Here is a 21,085-nt window from a genome sequence, read left to right as displayed (position 1 = left end):
AACAGATGCTGATGTCTTTCCCAGCTCCAATTTGCTAATCCCGATGCAAATGAAACACAGCATAATTCCATGATAAGCATTGCATTATAATGCACTTACTCATAGATCACATCAGGTGTGTATCCAGTGGATAAATCAGTGGATAACAACAGCTTTTTATAATGTCTTGTAATGTCAGGGACAGACTGGGACAGAAACTTGGCCTTGGTATGTTGACATTTAAGACATGTAAACACCTTATCGTGACAGACAGATACAAGCCTTCACCAAATAAATCATGTAAATGTAACTTTAACTGTTAATAAAAGAAGGTCTGAAGGGAATAAAAGTTTAAATAATATATTAAAATCAAAGCTTGGACGACCCTGACACTCAAATCCAGCACATCTTCAGAAGTGGGCGGGGCCACGTTAATAGTGAACGTGTGACCAGCTTAATGCTGCATTCAAGTGCGTCGTGTTAAAACTGAAAACACTGCGTTTCAAGTCTGAATGAACAGGTAAATGCATCATTCCCAGTTCAGTTTTGTCACAGACTGAGTTTTCTTTCATCAAAAGACTTTCGGTCTCATTGCTTTCAATCACATTATTTGTCACGTTTTTCAAAAATCTGTATCGTTTCATGTGTGTTAAAGGACGCTCGCAGGATTCCCCACCGTCCTTGAAGGCAACACACCCTCCGCTAAACTAGGCAGTGGTGAGACTCGTTCATTCACAGGAGCGGAGAAACGCAGTGGGACGTGTTTTTCTCTACGGTTTGCGTCTGTAAACTGCGCCAAATGTTAAACCCGCAGAGGTCTCTGTCCGAGCTGCCGAAAATGTCCGCTGCCAGTCAGGTGGAGAGAGCGGTGCTGGTAAGCTGCTCTGTGTGTGTGTGTGTGTGCGTGTGTGTGTGTGTGTGTGTGTGTGTGTGGGGCAGACACTGAAAAACAACAAACACGACGCAGTGTTGCCGCTGTTAGCATAGAGGGACCAGTAGCATCCGCGCGCTATAACGCAGGCTCGCGCTGTCAGTCATTAAGTGATGGTGATTAAAGGCCCGCGCGTGGACTTTGTATTTACATCCTCGTGAGGACCACTATGGTTTTCTGTCCTTACAACTGTAAAGGGACTGTTGATGACGTAAGACCTTGTTTTAGGACAAGAATTATATTTAATGTGTGTGTTCGTTCGTCAGATACGAACATCAAATCAGCGACTGTTTACTGTAATTAAAATAACTGTGTTTGCTTTAAATGCAGTGGCGTGCACAGACATTTATAAGAGCAGGGACGGAAATGAAAAGGGCACCTACCTGGTGCCACAAGTGTATCATGAACCACATTCTCACACAGATATACAGGGACATCACTTACTATGACCAAGATGTTAATTTTCTATAGAGGAGGGAACGTCCTAACAACACGTTTGTCTTTTGCAGGACAGGAAATGATGTTACACCGGCATCGTATAACAAAGAAACATTTATATTTCACTTTAGATGCCACAAATGAACATGTTTACCTCTTCTTCCTCATGTTTTTACCTCTTCTTCCTCATGTTTTTACCTCTTCTTCCTCATGTTTTTACCCTGCCTCATGCCTTTACCTCTTCTCTCTCTCTTCTTCCTCATGTTTTTACCCCTCTTTCCTCTCTTCTTCCTCATGTTTTTACCTCTTAACTTCCTCTCTTCCCTCTTACTCTCTTCTCCATGTTTTTACCTCTTCTTCCTCATGTTTTTCCTCTTCTTCCTCATGTTTTACCTCTTCTTCCTCACATGTTTACCTCTTCCTCTACGCTTTTTTACCTTTCCCTTTCTTCCTCATAAGTTTTTACCTTTCTTCCTCCGTTTACCTCTTCTTCCTCATGTCCTTTCCCTCTTCTTCCTCATGTTTTCTTTCTTCTCCTCTTCTTTTTACCTTTCCCTCATGTTTTACCTCTTTCTTCCCTCATGTTACCTCTTCTTCCTCTACACATTTATCATGTTTTTACCTCTTCTTCCTCCTCACCTCTTCTTCCTCATTCTCTTTCTTCCCTCATGTTTTTACCTTCTTCTAGATACACGTTTTACCTTCTTCCTCACATTTACCTCTTCTTCCTCATGTTTTTTACCTTTCTTCCTCATGTTTTTTACTCTTCTTCCTCACGCTTACCTCTTCTTCCTCATGTTTTACCTCTTCTTCCTCCTGCGTTTACCCCTTCTTCCTCATGTTTTTACCTTTCTCATGTTTTTACCTCTTCTTTCCTCACATGTTTACCTCTTCCTCATGTTTCCTCATGTTTTTACCTCTCTTCTTCCTCTTTTTTCTTTTTCCTCCGCTTACCACTTTCTGTTTTACTCTCTTTTCTCTTTAATGCACCCTTCTTCCTCACCATTCTTCTTCCTCATGTTTTTACCTCTTCTTCCTCCTGTTTACGTTTACCCTTCTTCCTCATTTTTACCTCTTCTTCCTCATGTTTTACCTTTCTTCCTCATGTTTTAATATTCTTCCTCTCTTCCTTTTCTTCCTCCGCATGTTTTTTTACCTCTTCTTCCTCACCTTTCACTCTACTTCCTCAATGTTTACCTCTTCTCCTCTACCTCTTCTTCCTCATGTTTTTTACCATGTTTTTACATATTCTTCCTCATGTTTTTACATATTCTTCCTCACATGTTTACCTCTTCTTCCTTGTGTTTTACCCATTCTTCCTCATGTTTTTACCTTTTCTTCCTCCGTTTTTACCTTTTCTTCCTCACCTTTAACCTCTACTTCCTCACGTTTAAACCTCTTCTTCCTCACGTTTACCTCTTCTTCCTCACGTTTTTACCTCTTCTTCCTCGCGTTTACCTCTCTTTCCTTACGTTTACCTCTTCTTCGTCATGTGTTTACCTTCTTCCTCAGTTTTTACCTCTTCTTCCTCATGTTTTTACATGTTCTTCCTCACATGTTTACCTCTTCTCCCTTATGTTTTTATATGTTCTTCCTCACATGTTTACCTCTTCTTCCTCATGTTTTTGCATATTCTTCCTCACATGTTTACCTCTTCTTCCTCTGCGTTTACCTCTTCTTCCTCACCGGTTCACCTCTTTTTCCTCACATGTTTACCTCTTCTTCCTCACGTTTACCTCTTCTTCCTCACATGTTTCCATATTCTTCCTCACGTTTTTACCTCTTCCTCATTTTTTTACCTCTTCTTTCTCACATTTTACCTCTTATTCCTCATGTTTTTACCTGTTCTTCCTCATGTTTTTACATATTCTTCCTCACATGTTTACGTCTTCTTCCTCATGTTTTTACCTGTCCTTCCTCATATTTTTATATATTCTTCCTCATGTTTTTACCTGTCCTTCCTCATATTTTTACATATTCTTCTTCACATGTTTACCTTTTCTTCCTCACGTTTTTACCTCTTCTTCCTCACGTTTTTACCTCTTCTACCTCACATGTTTACTTCTTCCTTAAATCCAGGGTTTCGGTCTGCGTGTTGTTCCTTTGTCTTTTATTGATGGACACAGAATCCCCTTCATTCTTTCATTGGACATTATAGCCAATTGGTTCGTCAGGTTATTTATATCAAGATGTGCTTATAGTATGCAATATTTATTAAACATGATTCAAATCTACTGTAATATAAAGTATTAGAAAATGTCATTTGGACAGGCATTATGTAGTGTGGACGGATTTTCCTTTAGCTTTAACACTGACATCTGTAGCTGTGTGACCACATGACTGAAAGTGCAGGGTTCAAATGACAACCTCATAAAAGACATAAAGCTATGGAATAAGGTGTGTGTGTGTGTGTGTGTGTATTAGAGGCTGAAGGGTTTATTAAAAAATCTGTCTAGTTCGGTACACTTCTCACGGTTCAGGACACGTGTGTACAATTCGGTTTATGACGCGTAACGTAGCGTATCCTTGCGCCAGTAACCCAGTGGAGTTTTTTTTTATATGTGTACATGTATTGTTGACCTGCTCCAATACACCTGATTCAAATGGTCAGCTCTTCACCAAGCTCTGCAGAAGCCTGATATCGAGCTGTTCATCTGAATCAAGTGTATTGGAGCAGGGTAGTGTTCCCTGAGCACCAGGGTTGGGAAACACTCTCTTATCTCATGTATCTTTCTTGATTTTGTCAGGAAGAGGAATTCAACTGGCTGTTGAAAGAAGAAGTGCATTCTGTCCTCAAGCAGCTGCAAGATGTCCTGAAGGTAAGTGGTCTACAGCTAATGTTCATGTGGTTGAAATGATGGTTCTTAAAGGACCAGTCCACGTGATGATATGTTGACTGATCTAAAACTGTCCACTGTGGCTCAACATGAACTTTGAAGGACAAAATGACAAGATACAATGAGACAAACAGCTGCTGCACAACCACGTTCAGAAATACACTACAAATGAAGAAATGCAACTCATTAAAGAAAGAGTACAGAAATATAGCCTCATACACACATTTACACAATTGAAGCAGCCAATTAAAATAAGAATCATGACTAAAGTAAATTTTTCAGTGAATGCCCTTTGAGTTTTGAGTTCTTCTGCCAACTGTGAGCAAAGGTGATGATGATCGATCTCCCATCGTGCACTCAGTCCTTTCCCACTTTGGAGGGAGTCTGTAACCCTTAAATTTAGATTGTGGCCAAAGTGATGAGTAAACAGTCACTGTAGGGCTCCAACTAACCATTAACGAGATTAAAGGACAGCTCTAGTAGTGCAAGTGAAGAGATAAAAGAATAGAAGAAGAAACAACAAAACAGTGCACCAATACCTTCGATGAAAATTAGAAGGATATGTAAAAAAGTATTCAAAGTATTTACAGTGGGGGCCAGTAAGGGAAATATGCAGTATATGATAGTGCATACAGTACATTGTACAGCAGAGTGGATAGATGTTATTTTAAATATATATATTGCACTTGGTAAAAGGAGAGGAAAGTTGCACATTTACAATACAGTATATACAATACATTCTGTACAACGGTAGATGTACGTGGATGTTCATCAGTGTTTCTCAAACCTGGAAATGAAAATGTTCTCAGATGTTCTTGTTTTTTCCAAAAACCATTGTGTTTTAATGAGAATCCCAGAAGGGGACATATTATGCAAAATCAACTTTTTAACCTTTTCAATACATTACATGTCATTTAGCAGACGCTTTTATCCAAAGCGACTTACAATGGAATCAAGTACAATTAGCCAGGGGTGGAATCGAACTTGCGACCATGATGTCTTTGGTACACAAGGTAGGGTCTTAACCACTGAGCCACTCCACCCCAATACTTATATTTGGCACTCTGGAGGCCCTACCAGTCTCCAAAGTGTGGAAAAAGAATACTCAGTCATGTTTTTGTGGTCCCCCTTAGTGTAAGTATAGGCGATAAAACACTCCATGTTGAATTCCCTGCGCTTATGACGGCAGCATGCACATTTCAGCGCGAATGTTACCGCCCACCAGTAAGTTTACTTCGCAGCTCCACCTTAGCTCCACCTTGTCCCTGCGAGAGTGCAGGCGAGGGAGGAAGAGAGGTATTATGTCAACACGGAGGGACAAGTGTGCTGTTGGTGGCTGCACAGTGGAGCACAGTGTTTTACAGAGGATTTTATATATGAAGCTAATGTGCCGGATAAAGTCAGCAAACGTGTGTTTGTGTGTTCACACCACTTCACATCAGACTGCGGCCAGCGGTCGCCGTATTTAGTCAGCGACGTACAAACACACACATTGTTAAGAAAAGGTCACATAGAGGTCATAACTGACCATTCTGACACGTCCTAATTAAACATATTTGTTCAGTACGTCCTCCATGACCGGAGCACAGACTCAGTCTGATACAGTCACATACAGCAGCTGTTTATGCAGCTCGCCGGTGCTGCACTCTCTGTGCAAATCAGTTAGGGGCATAGGGACGCCACCGCTGATCGCCAGCAGTGAGCGGCGAGCACCGCTGGCGATCAGCGAGCTGCCTAAACTGTCGCTGTATGTGTGAGTGCCGTCACAGGAACAGACCTCCGACACATGGATACTTAGGGACATCACCGCTTATCGCCAGCTCTCCGGAGCACCGGAGCTGGTCAGCGGTGGTGAGGTCTCCGGAGCACAGTCACCGGTCTGATACAGTCACATACAGCGGCAGTTTATTCAGCTCGCCGCGCGCCGCTGGCGATCAGCGGTGGCGATGAGTGGTGCTGTTCCTAAGTGTTTTTAACTGATTTACAGTTGGACAGTGTTCGGCTCGATCCTTATGTAGGACGTCTCTTCCTGTGACGGCACTCTCGCTGTTTTCTGCGCACGCTGCCATGTTGATATTGTCAGAGAACTAGTGGAGGGAGGGGGAGACGAATAGAGCTGTAAAGCGCTGTAAAGAGGACAAATCAGAAACCCCCTGGAAGAAGTGGGTGTGTGTTTGCCTGTGTCTCATTTGCATATAAAGGGACCATGCACGAAAACCGAGCGTTCTGAAAGGGGCGGGTTTAGCAGGGTTATTGAACTACTATGATGCTTCATCCTTATGGTATTTTGACCAAGGCATGTCACTGACATGTTCATTAGGGAGCTATTTTAATGGGGGAAATAGGGTATAATATGTCCCCTTTCATTTTATTAATCCCCTTGGGGAAAGTATTCCTCTGCATTTGACCCATCCTAGAATTAGGAGCAGTGGGCTGCCACGGGGAGCATATGGGGGTTGGGTACCTTGCTCAGGGGTACCCCAGCCCTTTTTGGCCAGGTGGGGATTTGAACCGGCAACCCTCCGGTTACAAGTCAAGTTCCCTTTCCACTTTTCCACGGGCTGCCGTAAACTGAGCTGAGCTGAGCCGAGCCGAGCCGAGCCGAGCCGAGCCCATACTAAAATGTGACGTCAACAAACTGCCGGCCACTGATTGGTCAGAGAGTGACGTCAGTCACAGTGCTGAACTGTAGATGAGATAAAAAGACTGATTAGAGCACCTGTTCTCCTGGACATGTTTGGATGGGTCTTTTTAATGTAGGTGATTCATACTGAGGCTGGAGGTGTCTCTCATGACATGCCACGTCTTCAGCTCCAGCATCTTCCATCATTATTAGGCAGATAATTAGCGAGGGGCTGCAGGCTTCATTTATTTGACATATGCGCAGTACACTGAGCAATGAACTTCTAAATAATAATAATAACAATCTGATAATCGACCGGTGTTTAAGCTGGGCTCCTCCACGTTAGCGCGAGCTGCGAAGCTAGAGGTCTCGAAGTGTGCAAAAAAGGAGTTAAATTCCTCTGCTAGCGAACGATCCACAGCAGCCGATGATTCTTTACGTCCTCTATAGTCCGTGATATTCCAAAGTCCCTGCCACATATGCCTGCTGTCCCGATCGCTCAGTGATGCCTCCACTTTGTCTTTGTGCCGCCGTTTGGCAACCCTCACCTTCCTCCGGAGCTCGTAGGACGCCTCTCTGTAAGGGACCATGTCAGAGCCTTGTGAATAGTTCCATCGACCCATGGTTTCTGGTTTGGGAAAACCTTCACAGTCACCACGAGGACGATATCATCTATAAGCTTAGCAATGAAGTCCGTCACCACTTCCATAAACAGACTGACGTCATCACCGGAGGACTCCTGGAACATGTCCCAGTCCACGTGGCACAGTGCGTCCTGCAGCATGGCCTCTGATTGGGCAGACCATCGTCTGACCTGCCTCGTTGCCGGGGCAACCATCCTTAGCTTCTGTAGCCTTGTAGCTGTCCTTATAGCAGTGGTCCAGTGTGTTACCTCCTCTGGTTGTGAATGTCACATGCTGGAAAAGGTTCGGCATAACTTTTGTGAGATTAGCTTTGTTGAAATCACCTGTCACGATGAGGGCAGTGTCCGGGTGCTTGTTGTGGTGTTTGTTTATTGTGTCGTGAAGTGAAGCCAAAGCAGTGTCCGTATCTGCATGTGGTGGGACGTAAACAGCAACAATGGTGACATGAATCGCTAGATGTTCCAGATGTGGCGAGCAGGAACGTGAAAGGACTGAGATATTCCTTGGATCACACCAGTTGTTGTTTGTCATGAAGCACACGCCTCCCCCCTTGCTTTTACCAGATTCCTTGGTCCTGTCCATGGGAAACATGGAGAAAATATCTGCAGGAACAATGGAGTGGTCTGGCACAGCGGTGGTCAGCCGCTTTGTTTGACTCCGTGAAACAAAGGATATTGCAGTCCCTTATGTCCCTTTGGTAGCCTACACAGGCCCTGATCTCGTCCAGCTTGTTGTCCAGGGACTGGACATTAGCTTGCAGGATATTGGGCAGCGGTGGAAGGTGTGCACTCGCTCGCAGTCTGTTGCGGATTACGGCCCTTTTCCCCCGATGTTTTTTCCTTCGTTTCCGTGGAGGTTAGGGTGAAGGTCCATTGTTTGGGGCTGCGTCCCATAGGATCTCCTTCGGCCAGATAGAGCAGAAGTGTTTAAATCCTAAAATCGTGAGTGGAGATGTCCCTGTGACACTCAGAAGTAAACTGCGGTCACAGACTATCGTTGTAGAATAGAATAGAATAGAATATACTTTATTAATCCCTTGCGGGAAATTCTTTCGTCACAGCGCTTGTGGGAGACGTTTTCACAAGAGAAAAGATGAAAGTCTCATAAATAACAAAAAAAGCACAGTCTCAGAGGAGCAGTTGCGACGGCATCCGGACTCACCCACACCATCTTGGTATAAATGCTTTATGTGGGTGTTGCCTCTCTTTATACAGAACTGTGCAAAAGTCTCGTTGTTGTTTTTCTTCTCATTCTCAACGCGTTTGTGTTGGAATGATGGAGTCTTCATACAACATAACAATAATAATAATGTCCACATGTGATATTAGGACAAACACAGATTATCATTAGTGCTGTACATGTCTTTGTCTTACAGAGATGTAGCTGCTACTAAAAATACTCACAACAAAACCATGTCTATATGTGCTAATAAATACAAGCAAATGTATATAAATACTTTTGTTTTTATTTGGATTCTAGATGAGTGAGATTCAGTTTTTTCTCTGTAATAGTTTACCATGCATGTATGTTATGGATTCATGCTGATTTCTAAATGTGCTGTTGTCAGCAGGAGGCCTCCAGACGCTTCTCAATGCCCACTCCAGGCCTGGAGAGTCAGCTCAGACAGGAGAACTTCATCCTTGGCAGCTCAACGTAATACTTCACTTCAATCTCTAAGCATTTCACGTCAGAGTGGCGCAGACGTGCTGTCTGTTAGAGCTCGTCTTTAGCAAAGTGGCTGCAGAGAAGTCAGGTACAAGGTCATTGTAGACTCAGTCGCACCATGGCTGCAACACATCTACAACATAAGGCAACGTTGAAATGTTAAAAACCAAAGGTGCTGTTGTGGTCACTCTCACATGCTAGCTCAACTGCAATAACTAATAATCATAGTTCTTATAATCATAATAAGTTGAGTTTGAGGGAGGTGATGGTGCTTTAGAACATTTGAGGTGAAAAGGCTTCCTCATGGTATTGTTTCCCCTCCCATGAGTCATGATCCTCTATATAAGGATGTGTATGGATTTTAATATATAATCATGTGACATCGAAAGATAAACACAGCTTGTACTATTATCATGAGATTTCTAACAGGAATATTGTTTTCTGCCATCAATTTTATATTTGTACAGAAAAACAATGGGTTTCAGCAGAGTAATGAGTAAGAGGGCAGTCTCAGGAGTCCTTTTCAAAGTCACTGAGGCTCCATTCAGACCTGCTTTCAAAATCTGTCCCTAGACCTGTTGCCCATTGTGCCTATGTGGCTCAGCACTGCCCCCTATACTTTCTGCCTCACCCTTTGCATTTTAAATAGGTCTCGCACATTCATTAAATATATTAGACAGACTGTAGTACGTGTAGAATCAAACAAAGAGGCAGCAGTGGGCATGAGCCAACTCCTGCTTCAGTCAGTGTGTGCGGCACAGAGTGGAGCTCAGCTCATCGCTGCCTCACCTCACCGCTCTCTCATGTATTTGAACAGGAAATGTTTAAATTCAGAGATTTTGACCAACGAAATGTTGAAATCATACAGAAAACTGATCTCTAAAAACCTGAAGTCAGATGTGAGCATTTGTTGTTTTGCAGCATGGATCAAGTGAAGGGTGTGCTGACTCTACAGGGAGAGGCTTTGACTCAAGCGGTAAGTTTGACTAGTTCAGCCTTTCTATATTGTTTGTTTGTTAAATTAAAGTGTGATTGAAGCTCAATGTATACCTTAATGATTTGTTTTTCTCAACAGGACATAAACCTGAAGGTTGCCAAAAGTAGCCAAGTGCTGCATTTTCAGTTCAGAGAGGACAAGCAGTGGAAGCTTCAGCAGGTCAGTGTTTCTACATATATCATTCATTCATTCATTCATTCTCTCTTTATCAGGTGGATCACTGACATGAATCCATGGACAGAGAGAGAAACCTATTGTTTGCACATTGTTCACGTTTTGCGGGGTGTTAATAATTGATTACTTATCTTGGATTTAAATACAGACTCCAATCAGACCTGGTGTCAGTCTGATCCTGGGTGATCATGAGTACAGGTCTGTCCTGAATGTGTCCCCAGATCCAGTCACAAAAACCCTGTTCAGAGACAGTCTGAGTGTGCATAAACCCTGTCTCTTTAGCTTTTACATACTGTATATATAGAGTGGCAGACGCAAAGCAGTGGATATGGGAGAAGTTCAGAGCGGACATGGAGAAGGACTATCGGTCTGCAACAAGGTGTTCCTGGAAAATCATTTTGGGCCTCAGGAGGGGAACGCGGTGGACCATCCAAGCTGTGTATAATAAGGATGGGACACTGTTGACCTCGACTGAGGAGGTAACTGGACGGTGGAAGGAACACTTTGAGGAACTCCTGAATCCGACATCTGCGCGATCACATTTCTCTTGGGGCATCACACTTCTCAGCCTCCCTGGTAAGGTTTACTCCAAGGTGCTGGAAAGGAGGGTTCGACTGGTAGTCGAACCTCAGATTCAAGAGGAACAATGCGGATTCTGTCCTGGTCGTGGAACAACAGACCAGCTCTTTACTCTTGCGGGGATCCTAGAGGGGGCCTGGGAGTACGCCCATCCGGTCTACATGTGTTTTGTGGAGAAAGCGTATGATCGGGTTCCCAGGGAGATACTGTGGGAGGCGCTGCGGGAGTATGGGGTGAGGGGGCCACTAGTTAGGGCCATCCAATCCCTATACACCCAAAGTATGAGCTGTGTCTGGGTTCTGGGCACTAAATCAGGCCTGTTTCCTGTGGGTGTTGGGCCTTCGCCAGGGTTGGGCTTTATCACCAATCCTGTTTGTGATTTTCATGGACAGGATATCGAGGCGTAGTCGTGGGGGAGGGGGGTTGTGGTTTTGGCGGGCAGAAGAAGAAATCTCTGACAGAACCAGGCTCAGAGATATGCAGTCATCTGCCTCGACTGGTTGGGGTGAAAGGAAAATGGGGGACAGAGTAGAGGTGGGGGACAGAAAGGGGGGAGCGAAAGGACAAGAGGGAGATGAGGTAGAGGGAGAGACCAGGAGCAGATACACAACAACTGTATCAAGTTACAAGTTTATACAGTCAATGATTACATGTTTATAGCAATACAATGTAATTTATAAGGCAGCAGCAGAGAGTGTTGATAAAAATTGATAAATGAAAAATTATACCAATATCGACTTTAAATTATAGCACAATAATGATGGTGATGATATGTATGATATGGATAGCCTCGAAAACTGGATCTGGATCCTACAACTTGCAAGATGAGAATACAGAGAGAGAGAGAGGGGGAAGGAAGGAAAGACACAAACTAGGGAGAGAAAGAGACAAGATTAATGACATATACAAAGTCATATTCATGCCCTGAGTGTGAGAGAGTGAATGTACATGCCCCACAGGACCCACATTTTTAATGTTAGGGTCAGAAGGCCAATACAGCCCATCATGAACACGCAGGCAGATGTTGGAGGTAGCTGCTGATTTAGCCTACAGTTGTATGTAAGTGAATACATTTTAAAGCTAATATTTGCTGAAAAGCGACATTGTGCCAATAATATGGTGCATCCTGGGGCGAGACGCTGAAACTGTGAAGCAGATGAAAGTGAAGCGTGTGCAATGTGAACACACTCATCTGTTAACATGGAGACAAAATGATAAACATGACCAGGCCGTACAAGGAGTGAAGAGTGAAGAGAGTTCATTAAACACACTCATTCATTACTGTCTCACCTCCCTCTGGTCTTGTCCAGATCCAGGATGCCAGGAACCACGTGAACCAGGCTCTGCAGCTGCTCACCAGCCGTGACGACACCTACCACTTCCAGACGGGGGCCGAGGTCAATAAGGTCAGTCCCACCTCAGGGCAGCTGGGTCCAGACCGCTCTCTGTTACTAACCTGATGTTTTTGCTGCTGTAGCTCATGGATGCAGTGATGCTGCAGCTGACGCGAGCACGAAACCGGCTCACCACCCCGGCCTCCATGACCCTGCCTGAGCTGGCTACCAGTGGTCTGATGGTAAACAGAATGAATGGTGGTTACTTTGTTTGTGTCCACTTCCTGTTTCACCGAGCACACACATGTGGCCATGGTGGTGAGAGCTGCCATCATATATGACAGTGAGACCGGTGATGAGAGCTGCCGTCATGTATGATAGGGAGACAGGTGACATATTTGAGATAATTACGTAATTGACAGCTCAGGTTTAGAGATAAAGTCAGAGAGTCAAGGTTGAGATGGTTTGCTCACGTGCAGCAGAGAGAGTGATTATACTGGGCAAAGGATGTAGAAGATGGAGCTGCCAGGCAGGAGGAAAAGCAGAAGAGCAGGTTCATGGATCTTGTGGAGGACATGAGGACAGTTCAGAGAGTGGAACGCTTCAGTTTGGTGGGGGCTAAAAAAGGTAAAAAATTCTTTTTTGTGGTAAAAAACACTGTAAGTAACACTGTTGCGTATTCTTTTTTACCACAATAACCAGCCCCCACCTTTTTATGGCACCCTTCCCTCGGGGTACCAGAGTAAAATGGTATGGTTTGGTCAGGGTGGAGCTAGACTGGCTCCACCCACCACAGTCAGCTGATAAAACATCACTCGTCTGATACTTGTCTGACACTCGTCTAATACCCGTCTAACACTCGTCTAATACTTGTCTAACACTCGTCTAACACTCGTCTAATACTCGTCTAATAATCGTCTAACACTCTCTTACAGAAAATGTTCACTCCTCCCATGCCTGGAGATGTGATGGTGAACTTTTACATCAACCTCAGCAAACTGTGTCTGACTGTCTACCAGCTTCATGTGCTGCCACCAAACACCACCAAGGTTAGACACTGAGTTACACACTGAGTTACACACTGTTACACATCGTTACACACAGTTACACATTGAGTTACACATTGAGTTACACACTGTTACACATCGTTACACACAGTTACACATTGAGTTACACACAGTTACACATCGTTACACACAGTTACACATTGAGTTGCACACTGTTACGCATCGTTACACATCGAGTTAAACACTGTTACACACTGAGTTACACACTGTTACATACTGAGTTACACACTGAGTTGCACACTGTTACACATTGTTACAGTTACACACTGTTACAAGTTGCACACTGAGTTGCACACTGTTGTTACACATTAGTGTTGTTACACACTGTTACACACAACACACTGTTACACAACACACACTTACAGTTTCGTTAAATACTGTTACACACTGGAGTTACACACTCGTTGCACACTGTTACACGTTAACACTGTTACACCAAGTTAAACACTGTTACACACTGAGTTACACACTGAGTTAAACATTGAGTTGCACACTGAGTTAACACTGAGTTAAACACTGAGTTACACACTGAGTTACACATCCTTACACACAGAGTTAAATACTGTTACACACTGAGTTGCACACTGTTACACATCGGTACTGTTACACACAACACATACACACAGTTACACAAGTTGTTACACACTGAGTTACACACTGAGTTGCACACTGTTACACATCGTTACACACTGAGTTACACACTGTTACACACTGAGTTACAAACTGAGTTACACACTGAGTTACACACTGTTACACACAGCTCCATGTGACTGATGTTGGTTTGTCTCCATTTCAACAGAACTTTAAGCCAGCAGGAAGTTCAGTGCTGCACAACCCTGGAGCCATGTTGTAAGATGTTGAAGCTTTTAATTGTAAATGTTTGAATGTGCTGTTAAACCAGAGAAGCCAGCAGATCATTTTCACAGCAGACAAGTTGTTTCTTCTTATAAATGGATTAGATTATTTAGCCATTGACTACAATCTCGTAGTGAATAGTGTTAAAAGCAGAGGATAAAATTGCTAAAAACACTGAAAACAAACCATCTCTGCAGAAACATGTGAAGAGTAGAGCATTCCACAGCTGTCATTCCTCAGTGCTGTCTCTTCTCTGGAATACCTTCTCCCACAGCGAGCTCAACAACAACCGCTTCGAAGTGAGCCATGTTCACAAGGTGGAGTGTGTGGTTCCCTGGCTCAGTGACACGCTGGTGTTCTTCACCATCTCCCTGCAGCTGTGTCAGCAGCTCAAAGACAAGGTGCACGACAACTCTTCACATTCACTGTTCTAAGCTGACTCTATGCAGTCCCCTTTATCCCCTCATGACATGGACATTTAAACCCCTTTTTTCCTTTTAGACCACTAAAAGAAAATGTCAATGTTTTCCACCAATATCATAAGATTTAATCACTAATGTTACCTTAAAAAGACCCAAGATTCCACTCTGAGCCGGTCTGTGCAGGTCTGAGCAGGTCTCAGCATGTCTGTGCAGGTCTGAGCAGGTCTCAGCATGTCTGTGCAGGTCTCAGCAGGTCTGTGCAGGTCTCAGCATGTCTGTGCTGGTCTGTACAGGTCTGTACAGGTCTGTGCTGGTCTGATCAGGTCTCAGCAGGTCTGTGCAGGTCTGCATCACCTGCATTGTAGTTCAGGACAAACACACAGTCATGTTTTCTAACAGAAGCTTCAGGGTTGTCAGAACGAACTGTACCATGTTTAACCTGTAGAGGGAACCAGAGAGTGAGCTGAGATGAAGTAGCATTAGTTTCTGTTTGACCTGCTTTACATGTGAAAGTTTATTCTGTTTTCTGATTAAACTTTAAACATCTGCTCTACATCAGGAAGGAACTGTGAAAAATAATATTAATTATATCAGTGGACAAAAATACTTCTGAATGTATGAAAATATAAACGACCAAATACAGCTGTTTGTGTTCAGTAACAGATGTTTCACTGTAAACCATGAGATTAAAAATAATCCTATCATTGTTTAATCAATGAAGCTGCTTAGAAGCCAATCATGATGACATCATTAACAAAGTGACCTTGTCATTTATTGTATATGATAATATAATAAAGATCATTGTGTTTGTGTGAAGTCCTGTTCTGGTGATGTCATCACACTCTTCTGATGATGTCATCACACTGTTCTGATGATGTCGTCACACTGTTCTGATGATGTCATCACACTGTTCTGATGATGTCGTCACACTGTTCTGATGTCATCACACTGTTCTGATGATGCACACACTGTTCTGATGATGTCACACATGATGTCATCACATTCTGATGATGTCATCACACTGTTCTGATCATCACACTGTTCTGATGATGTCGTCACTGTTCTGATGATGTCATCACACTGTTCTGATGATGTCGTCACACTGTTCTGATGTGATGTCACACTGTTCTGATGATGTCATCATGATGTTCTGATGATGTCACACTGTTCTGATGATGTCATCATGATGTTCTGATGATGTCATCATGATGTTCTGATGATGTCATCACACTGTTCTGATGATGTCGCACACTGTTCTGATGATGTCATCACACTGTTCTGATGATGTCGTCATGATGTTCTGATGGTGTCATCACACTGTTCTGATGATGTCATCATGATGGTCTGATGGTGTCATGATGTTCTGATGATGTCATCATGATGTTCTGAAGATGTCATCACACTGTTCTGATGATGTCATCACACTGTTCTGATAATGTCATCATGTTCTGATGATGTCATCACACTGTTCTGATTATGTCATCATGATGTTCTGATGATGTCATCACACTGTTCTGATGATGTCATCATGATGTTCTGATGATGTCATCACACTGTTCTGATGATGTCATCATGACGGTCTGATGGTGTCATGATGTTCTGATGATGTCATCACACTGTTCAGATGATGTCATCATGATGTCCTGATGATGTCATCATGATGTCCTGATGATGTCATCATGATGTCCTGATAATGTCATCATGATGTCATCACACTGTTCTGATGTCATTATGATGTCATCACACTGTTATAAAGGTAATGACACACATTGTAATCTCCTGCACTGAAATGAACAGAGTATTATTGGATGTTTGCTCGTTAATCTGGACTAATACAAACTTTTTTTTGTTTTTTCAGATTTCAGTCTTTTCCAGTTTCTGGAACTACAGACCTTTCTGATCCGCACACACACGCACGCGCACACACACGCACACACACACACACACACACAGTATAGTATAAGGGACATCCTGAAAGTTAGTTCATTGTTAGTTGTGTATTTGTTATGTATTTGTTTGTCATTGAATGGTTCCGTCTAACCCTAACCATGATGAGGAGACGGAGCCAATCAAACCTCACCAGATATGAATATTTGCCAGTGGTGTGGACCTAGTGACCAACGTCCATCAAGAACTGTATCTCTTTATCTTTGTTTGGTTTACATTCATGCTACGTAATACTAAGTATTGATCCTAAAGTTGTGGTCTGAGCTGATGTGTACTGTGTACTCAGGGTTAGAAGACTGACACAAGCTCATAGTGGGAGTTTATTTTACAATACTTGATGTTTCCATTGCATGTTCTTCCGCACCTTTTTAAAGACACTCACGTTGACGTCATTGGATTTTCTTGAATGAGTCTCTTGAAATGGGAGTTCACAATCATGGCTCTGTTGAGTTTGCATGTTTTCCTCGTGTGTGAGGTTAACTGGACACTAAACTGACCATGGTTTTGTCTCTGGCGACCTGAGCTGAACTTTCACCCCCTGATGTGGAGGTTAAAGCAGTGGACCGTGAATAAATGTGGAAACAGCACTTACTCAAATCCAACACTTCAGAGTTTTCACAAATGCTGCTCAGGAGTTTGGAAAAAACCCTTTGTTTTCATTCATGTCATCTTTGTTGAAACTAAAATGACATTCATTAGACTTTCATTCAGATATACACAGTAATACAGATGACACACAGGACTGGATCACAGTGCAGTCATGTTGTTGTGATGTGTTTGTGGTGTAAACAGTGAAGTGTTGTCAAAAGCTCCCACTGTGGGTTCTGAGAGGGTCAACGAAAACCAGTCACCATTAAGCTGCCGGTTGTGTTGATGATTGTTTATGTTTGTGTTGTGTATGTCATATTTTTGTCTTTTTTTGCACTTTGTCGAGTCCATGTTGAATCAAAACACTAATCCACTGACACAAGCAAAAAGTGTTATTCTGAGAATCTGTCTATCATATAAATATATATATAGATATTTATATATCTATAGATATTTAATTGTGGAAATAAGTGATCTGTGCAATAAAATATTCTATGATGATCAGTCTCTCTTCATGATTCTGTGACAGGAGCCTCGGTGCTGACCCCTGACCCTGTGACATCAGAGAGTTTCAGAGAGCAGGTTCAACAAACTCTGAGTTAAAACCTTAACTCTGAGCTGTGAAACTCTTGAGTTCAGCTGATCAGCATTAGTTCAGTTCACTCTGAGTTGAGTGTGTGTGTTGGGAATGAAAAAAGCCATCATCAATGGAGCTCTGATACTACGATTCTCCATGGCAACAGGTAAACAAAGAGCACAGCCTTTTGAATCCAGTTAGCAGAAATATGAACATGTGACATTTATGTGAAGAGAGGAGTCAATAAATGAACACTATTACATTTTATACAGTGTAATTCACTCATGCATCCTTTCATTAACGATGATAATGCTGCAGTCCTACCATTATGTTACATTTGATTTGATCTTTATTCAGCTGGAATCTGAAGACACAAACTGAAGATGAGAAAACCATCATTATAAAAGTGTCCATGTTCAAACTGACTCACTTTTTTCACTCTATTTTACATGAAACATTTTGCTCAACACTATTTCATGAACATTGTCAAACATTAAGATTTCGTCTGGGAGATTCTAAAAGTCACTTCTAAACCACACTAAAGTTAAAGTGTTTCCAGCTGCATCATCATGATGTGTTCAATGACAGGAACATTTAACTACAGTACAGAGTGTCTGCAGTGATGATGAGCCTACAGTAACACACACAGTCACAGTCTTGTCCACATCATCATATATTCATCATAAAAGTGTTTATATCACAGAAAGTCCTTGGGCTGATGAAGTAACCATGGTGTGAACTATGGGGGTGTCAGGAGGGTCTCACCCCCCCAATGAGACATGAGCTCCCTGGAAACATGATTTGTGAGATTTTGGGGCCGTCTCTAAAATATAGTTTTGTGTGTGTGTGTGGAGGTTGGATATTTAGTGATATATGCTGACTTAAGACAAGTAGACGTACAGACTTGTCATAATGGCAAGGTTCCGTCCCACAACCCCTCACCTCTCTCTGTCTCTCGGTCTCTCTGTCTCTCCTACAGAATCTGAGTGACTGTTTCACATGGATAATTCCCTGCTTTTAGGTCAGAGGTCAGTAACACACCTGCGTTAATGTGGGCTGTATTAACACAGCATATGAATAAGTTGACACTTACCGACATTTATCCAGGCACCAGCAGGACTTCCATGGTTTAATCAATCCAAGTCCAGGGATTTGGGATCTTGCAGAAACTTTTGTGATTTAACGTGACTTCAGAATAGAAGCAGACATGGAGGCAGACTGTCGTCGTCAGTCAGATAGAACCAGGGGGGTATTCCATCAACGTAGCTAAGAATTGCCAGACTTAGGTGTAAGCTTGAAGCTTGACTAAGCTCCACCTCCCAATCTAGCTCCAAGTCGTTCCATCAAGTGAAATCAGCTGGCTCCACCTGACGCTTAGTCAAGCCTCACCTGTTAAGCCTCAACTTGTGCACGCCCACAGGGAAAATAAAAAGCCCATTCTAGTCGAGCGCGATAACTGTCAAAAATGCCGAAAAGCAAAGGAAAAGAGCGTGCAGAGATGTTCTCCTCATGGAGGTATATGAGGATTACAGCCACATAATCTGAAAGAAGGGCAATACAGCGGCAATCAATAAAGCGAGGGATGTGGCGTGGCAGAATATTGCCGACAGGCTGAATGTGTAAGTGACAAAGAAAATGAAGTATTTCAGTGTCATCATGTTTTATAAATCCTCCATCAAAGGGACAAAATATATGTAGACAATAATCTACCAATTGATTTCCTGATGGTTTTTGTTTTAAACTAATCAATTATGTGGATCTATTAATGCAACCAAACCCCTAAAATGAAAAGGAAAATCCCCAAAGAACAAAAAGACAGCCCTAATAAGTAACATTCATATGAACATAATTAAAATAACATTATTGTTTCACTGCAATTTATGTGAAATTCTCCATATTTGATCATTTGGCAGCCCTAGTAGTAATGTTAGAAAGTGATATTCATCACATTCATCAACTGATTGTTATGCAAATCGATGGGATAGCTTTCATTTATTTCCTGCATGGCCAATTGTATAGAATTGATATCATTTTCATTTAAGCCTGTCATTTTTACATGCTGTATTTTGTCCCACATGCTATATATTGAATTGTTGTGTTTTCATTTTATTTTATGTAAAGCACTTTGAATCACCTTGTGCTAAAATGTGCTATATAAAGTTGCCTTGTCTACATTTTTGATAATAATAGGCTACATTTAATCAAAGTATTTTACATGACTCATCACATTTATCATACAATTGATGGTAGATTATTACATGAAGAAATGCAATGTTGGTTATCATTCTATAGGAAATAATCATATGACAGATCTATTGATTATTTATCTAGAATCATTTAGCAAATCAAGCAATTCAATGGAGACGAGGACCCTATTACAGTAAGTGAATGCAGGTGACAGCAAATCAATCATCTATCTCATATCAATCAGAGGCACTAACCCTTGTTACATCAAAACAATGATCTCTTTAAAAAAATCTTTTTGAATTTTTACTAATTAGTTTAGTTTTGTATTTATTTGTGTCTTATTTTTTATTATATTTTATTTTGGTGATAATGTTCTTTGATGTACTTTGATGTACAGAACTCAAGACTGTTCACTGTCCTCGCTCCCAATCGACATCCGTACAGCGGAAAGCCTCCACATCTTCCGCCGCCGACTAAAAACACATTTCTTCCGACTCTACCTCGACTAAGACGACAATGAGAAAAAAAACAAAAAAAAACAAACAAAAAACGTATACATCGCACTTATGACTAGCACTTCATAGTTTGGTTTACTTGAAGCTCTTACTTACTTCTAGCTCTTATTTGTACCCAAATGTTTAAATGCGCTTTGGATAAAAGTGTCTGCTAAATGACATGTAATGTAATGTAATGTATAATTATTAGTATAAATAATTTCCCTATTTCGTGTTTGTACGTTGCTGACTAAATACGGCGACCGCTGGCCGCAGTCTGATGTGAAGTGGTGCGAACACACGAACACACGTTTGCTGACTTTATCCGGCACATTAGCTTCATATATAAAATCCTCTGTAAAACACTGTGCTCCACTGTGCAGCCACCAACAGCACACTTGTCCCTCCGCGTTGACATAATACCGCTCTTCCTCCCTCGCCTGCACTTTCGCAGGGACAAGGTGGAGCTAAGGTGGAGCTCTCCAAGTAAACTTACTGGTGGGGCGGTAACATTCACGGTGAAATGCGCATGCTGCCGTCATAAGTGCAGGGAATTCAACATGGAGTGTTTTATCGCCTATACTTACACTAAGGGGGACCATGAAAACATGACTGAGTATTGTTTTTCCACACTTTGGCGACTGGTAGGGCCTCCAGAGTCCCAAATATAAGTATTGAAATGGTTAAAAAGTTGATTTTGCATAATATGTCCCCTTTAAGCAAATCAAGTGTGTGGACTGGACTTCA

The 21,085-nt window shown here is 42.3% G+C and overlaps 1 protein-coding gene across 2 annotated transcripts; it reads left to right on the top strand.

The window, feature by feature from the left end:
• The first annotated feature begins 662 nt into the window (after window positions 1-662).
• rogdi (rogdi atypical leucine zipper) lies at window positions 663-17,581 on the top strand. 2 transcript variants are annotated; one of them, XM_044051860.1, is made up of 11 exons: window positions 663-853; window positions 4,096-4,167; window positions 9,020-9,105; window positions 10,039-10,093; window positions 10,193-10,273; window positions 12,178-12,273; window positions 12,345-12,443; window positions 13,137-13,250; window positions 14,068-14,117; window positions 14,398-14,524; window positions 16,404-17,581. In XM_044051860.1, the coding sequence occupies exons 1-11, from the start codon at window positions 779-781 to the stop codon at window positions 16,443-16,445; spliced, it is 897 nt and encodes a 298-aa protein (XP_043907795.1). In that variant the 5' UTR covers window positions 663-778; the 3' UTR covers window positions 16,446-17,581. The 2 variants fall into 2 exon arrangements, with proteins under 2 accessions (XP_043907795.1, XP_043907796.1); XM_044051861.1 differs by having other exon boundaries at window positions 664-853; window positions 9,023-9,105.
• The last annotated feature ends 3,504 nt before the right edge of the window (window positions 17,582-21,085 follow it).

This window comes from Solea senegalensis, linkage group LG19 (genome assembly GCF_019176455.1).
Source record: "Solea senegalensis isolate Sse05_10M linkage group LG19, IFAPA_SoseM_1, whole genome shotgun sequence".
In the NCBI taxonomy this organism is placed as follows: domain Eukaryota; kingdom Metazoa; phylum Chordata; class Actinopteri; order Pleuronectiformes; family Soleidae; genus Solea; species Solea senegalensis.
This window is presented reverse-complemented; position numbering and strand designations above follow the sequence as displayed.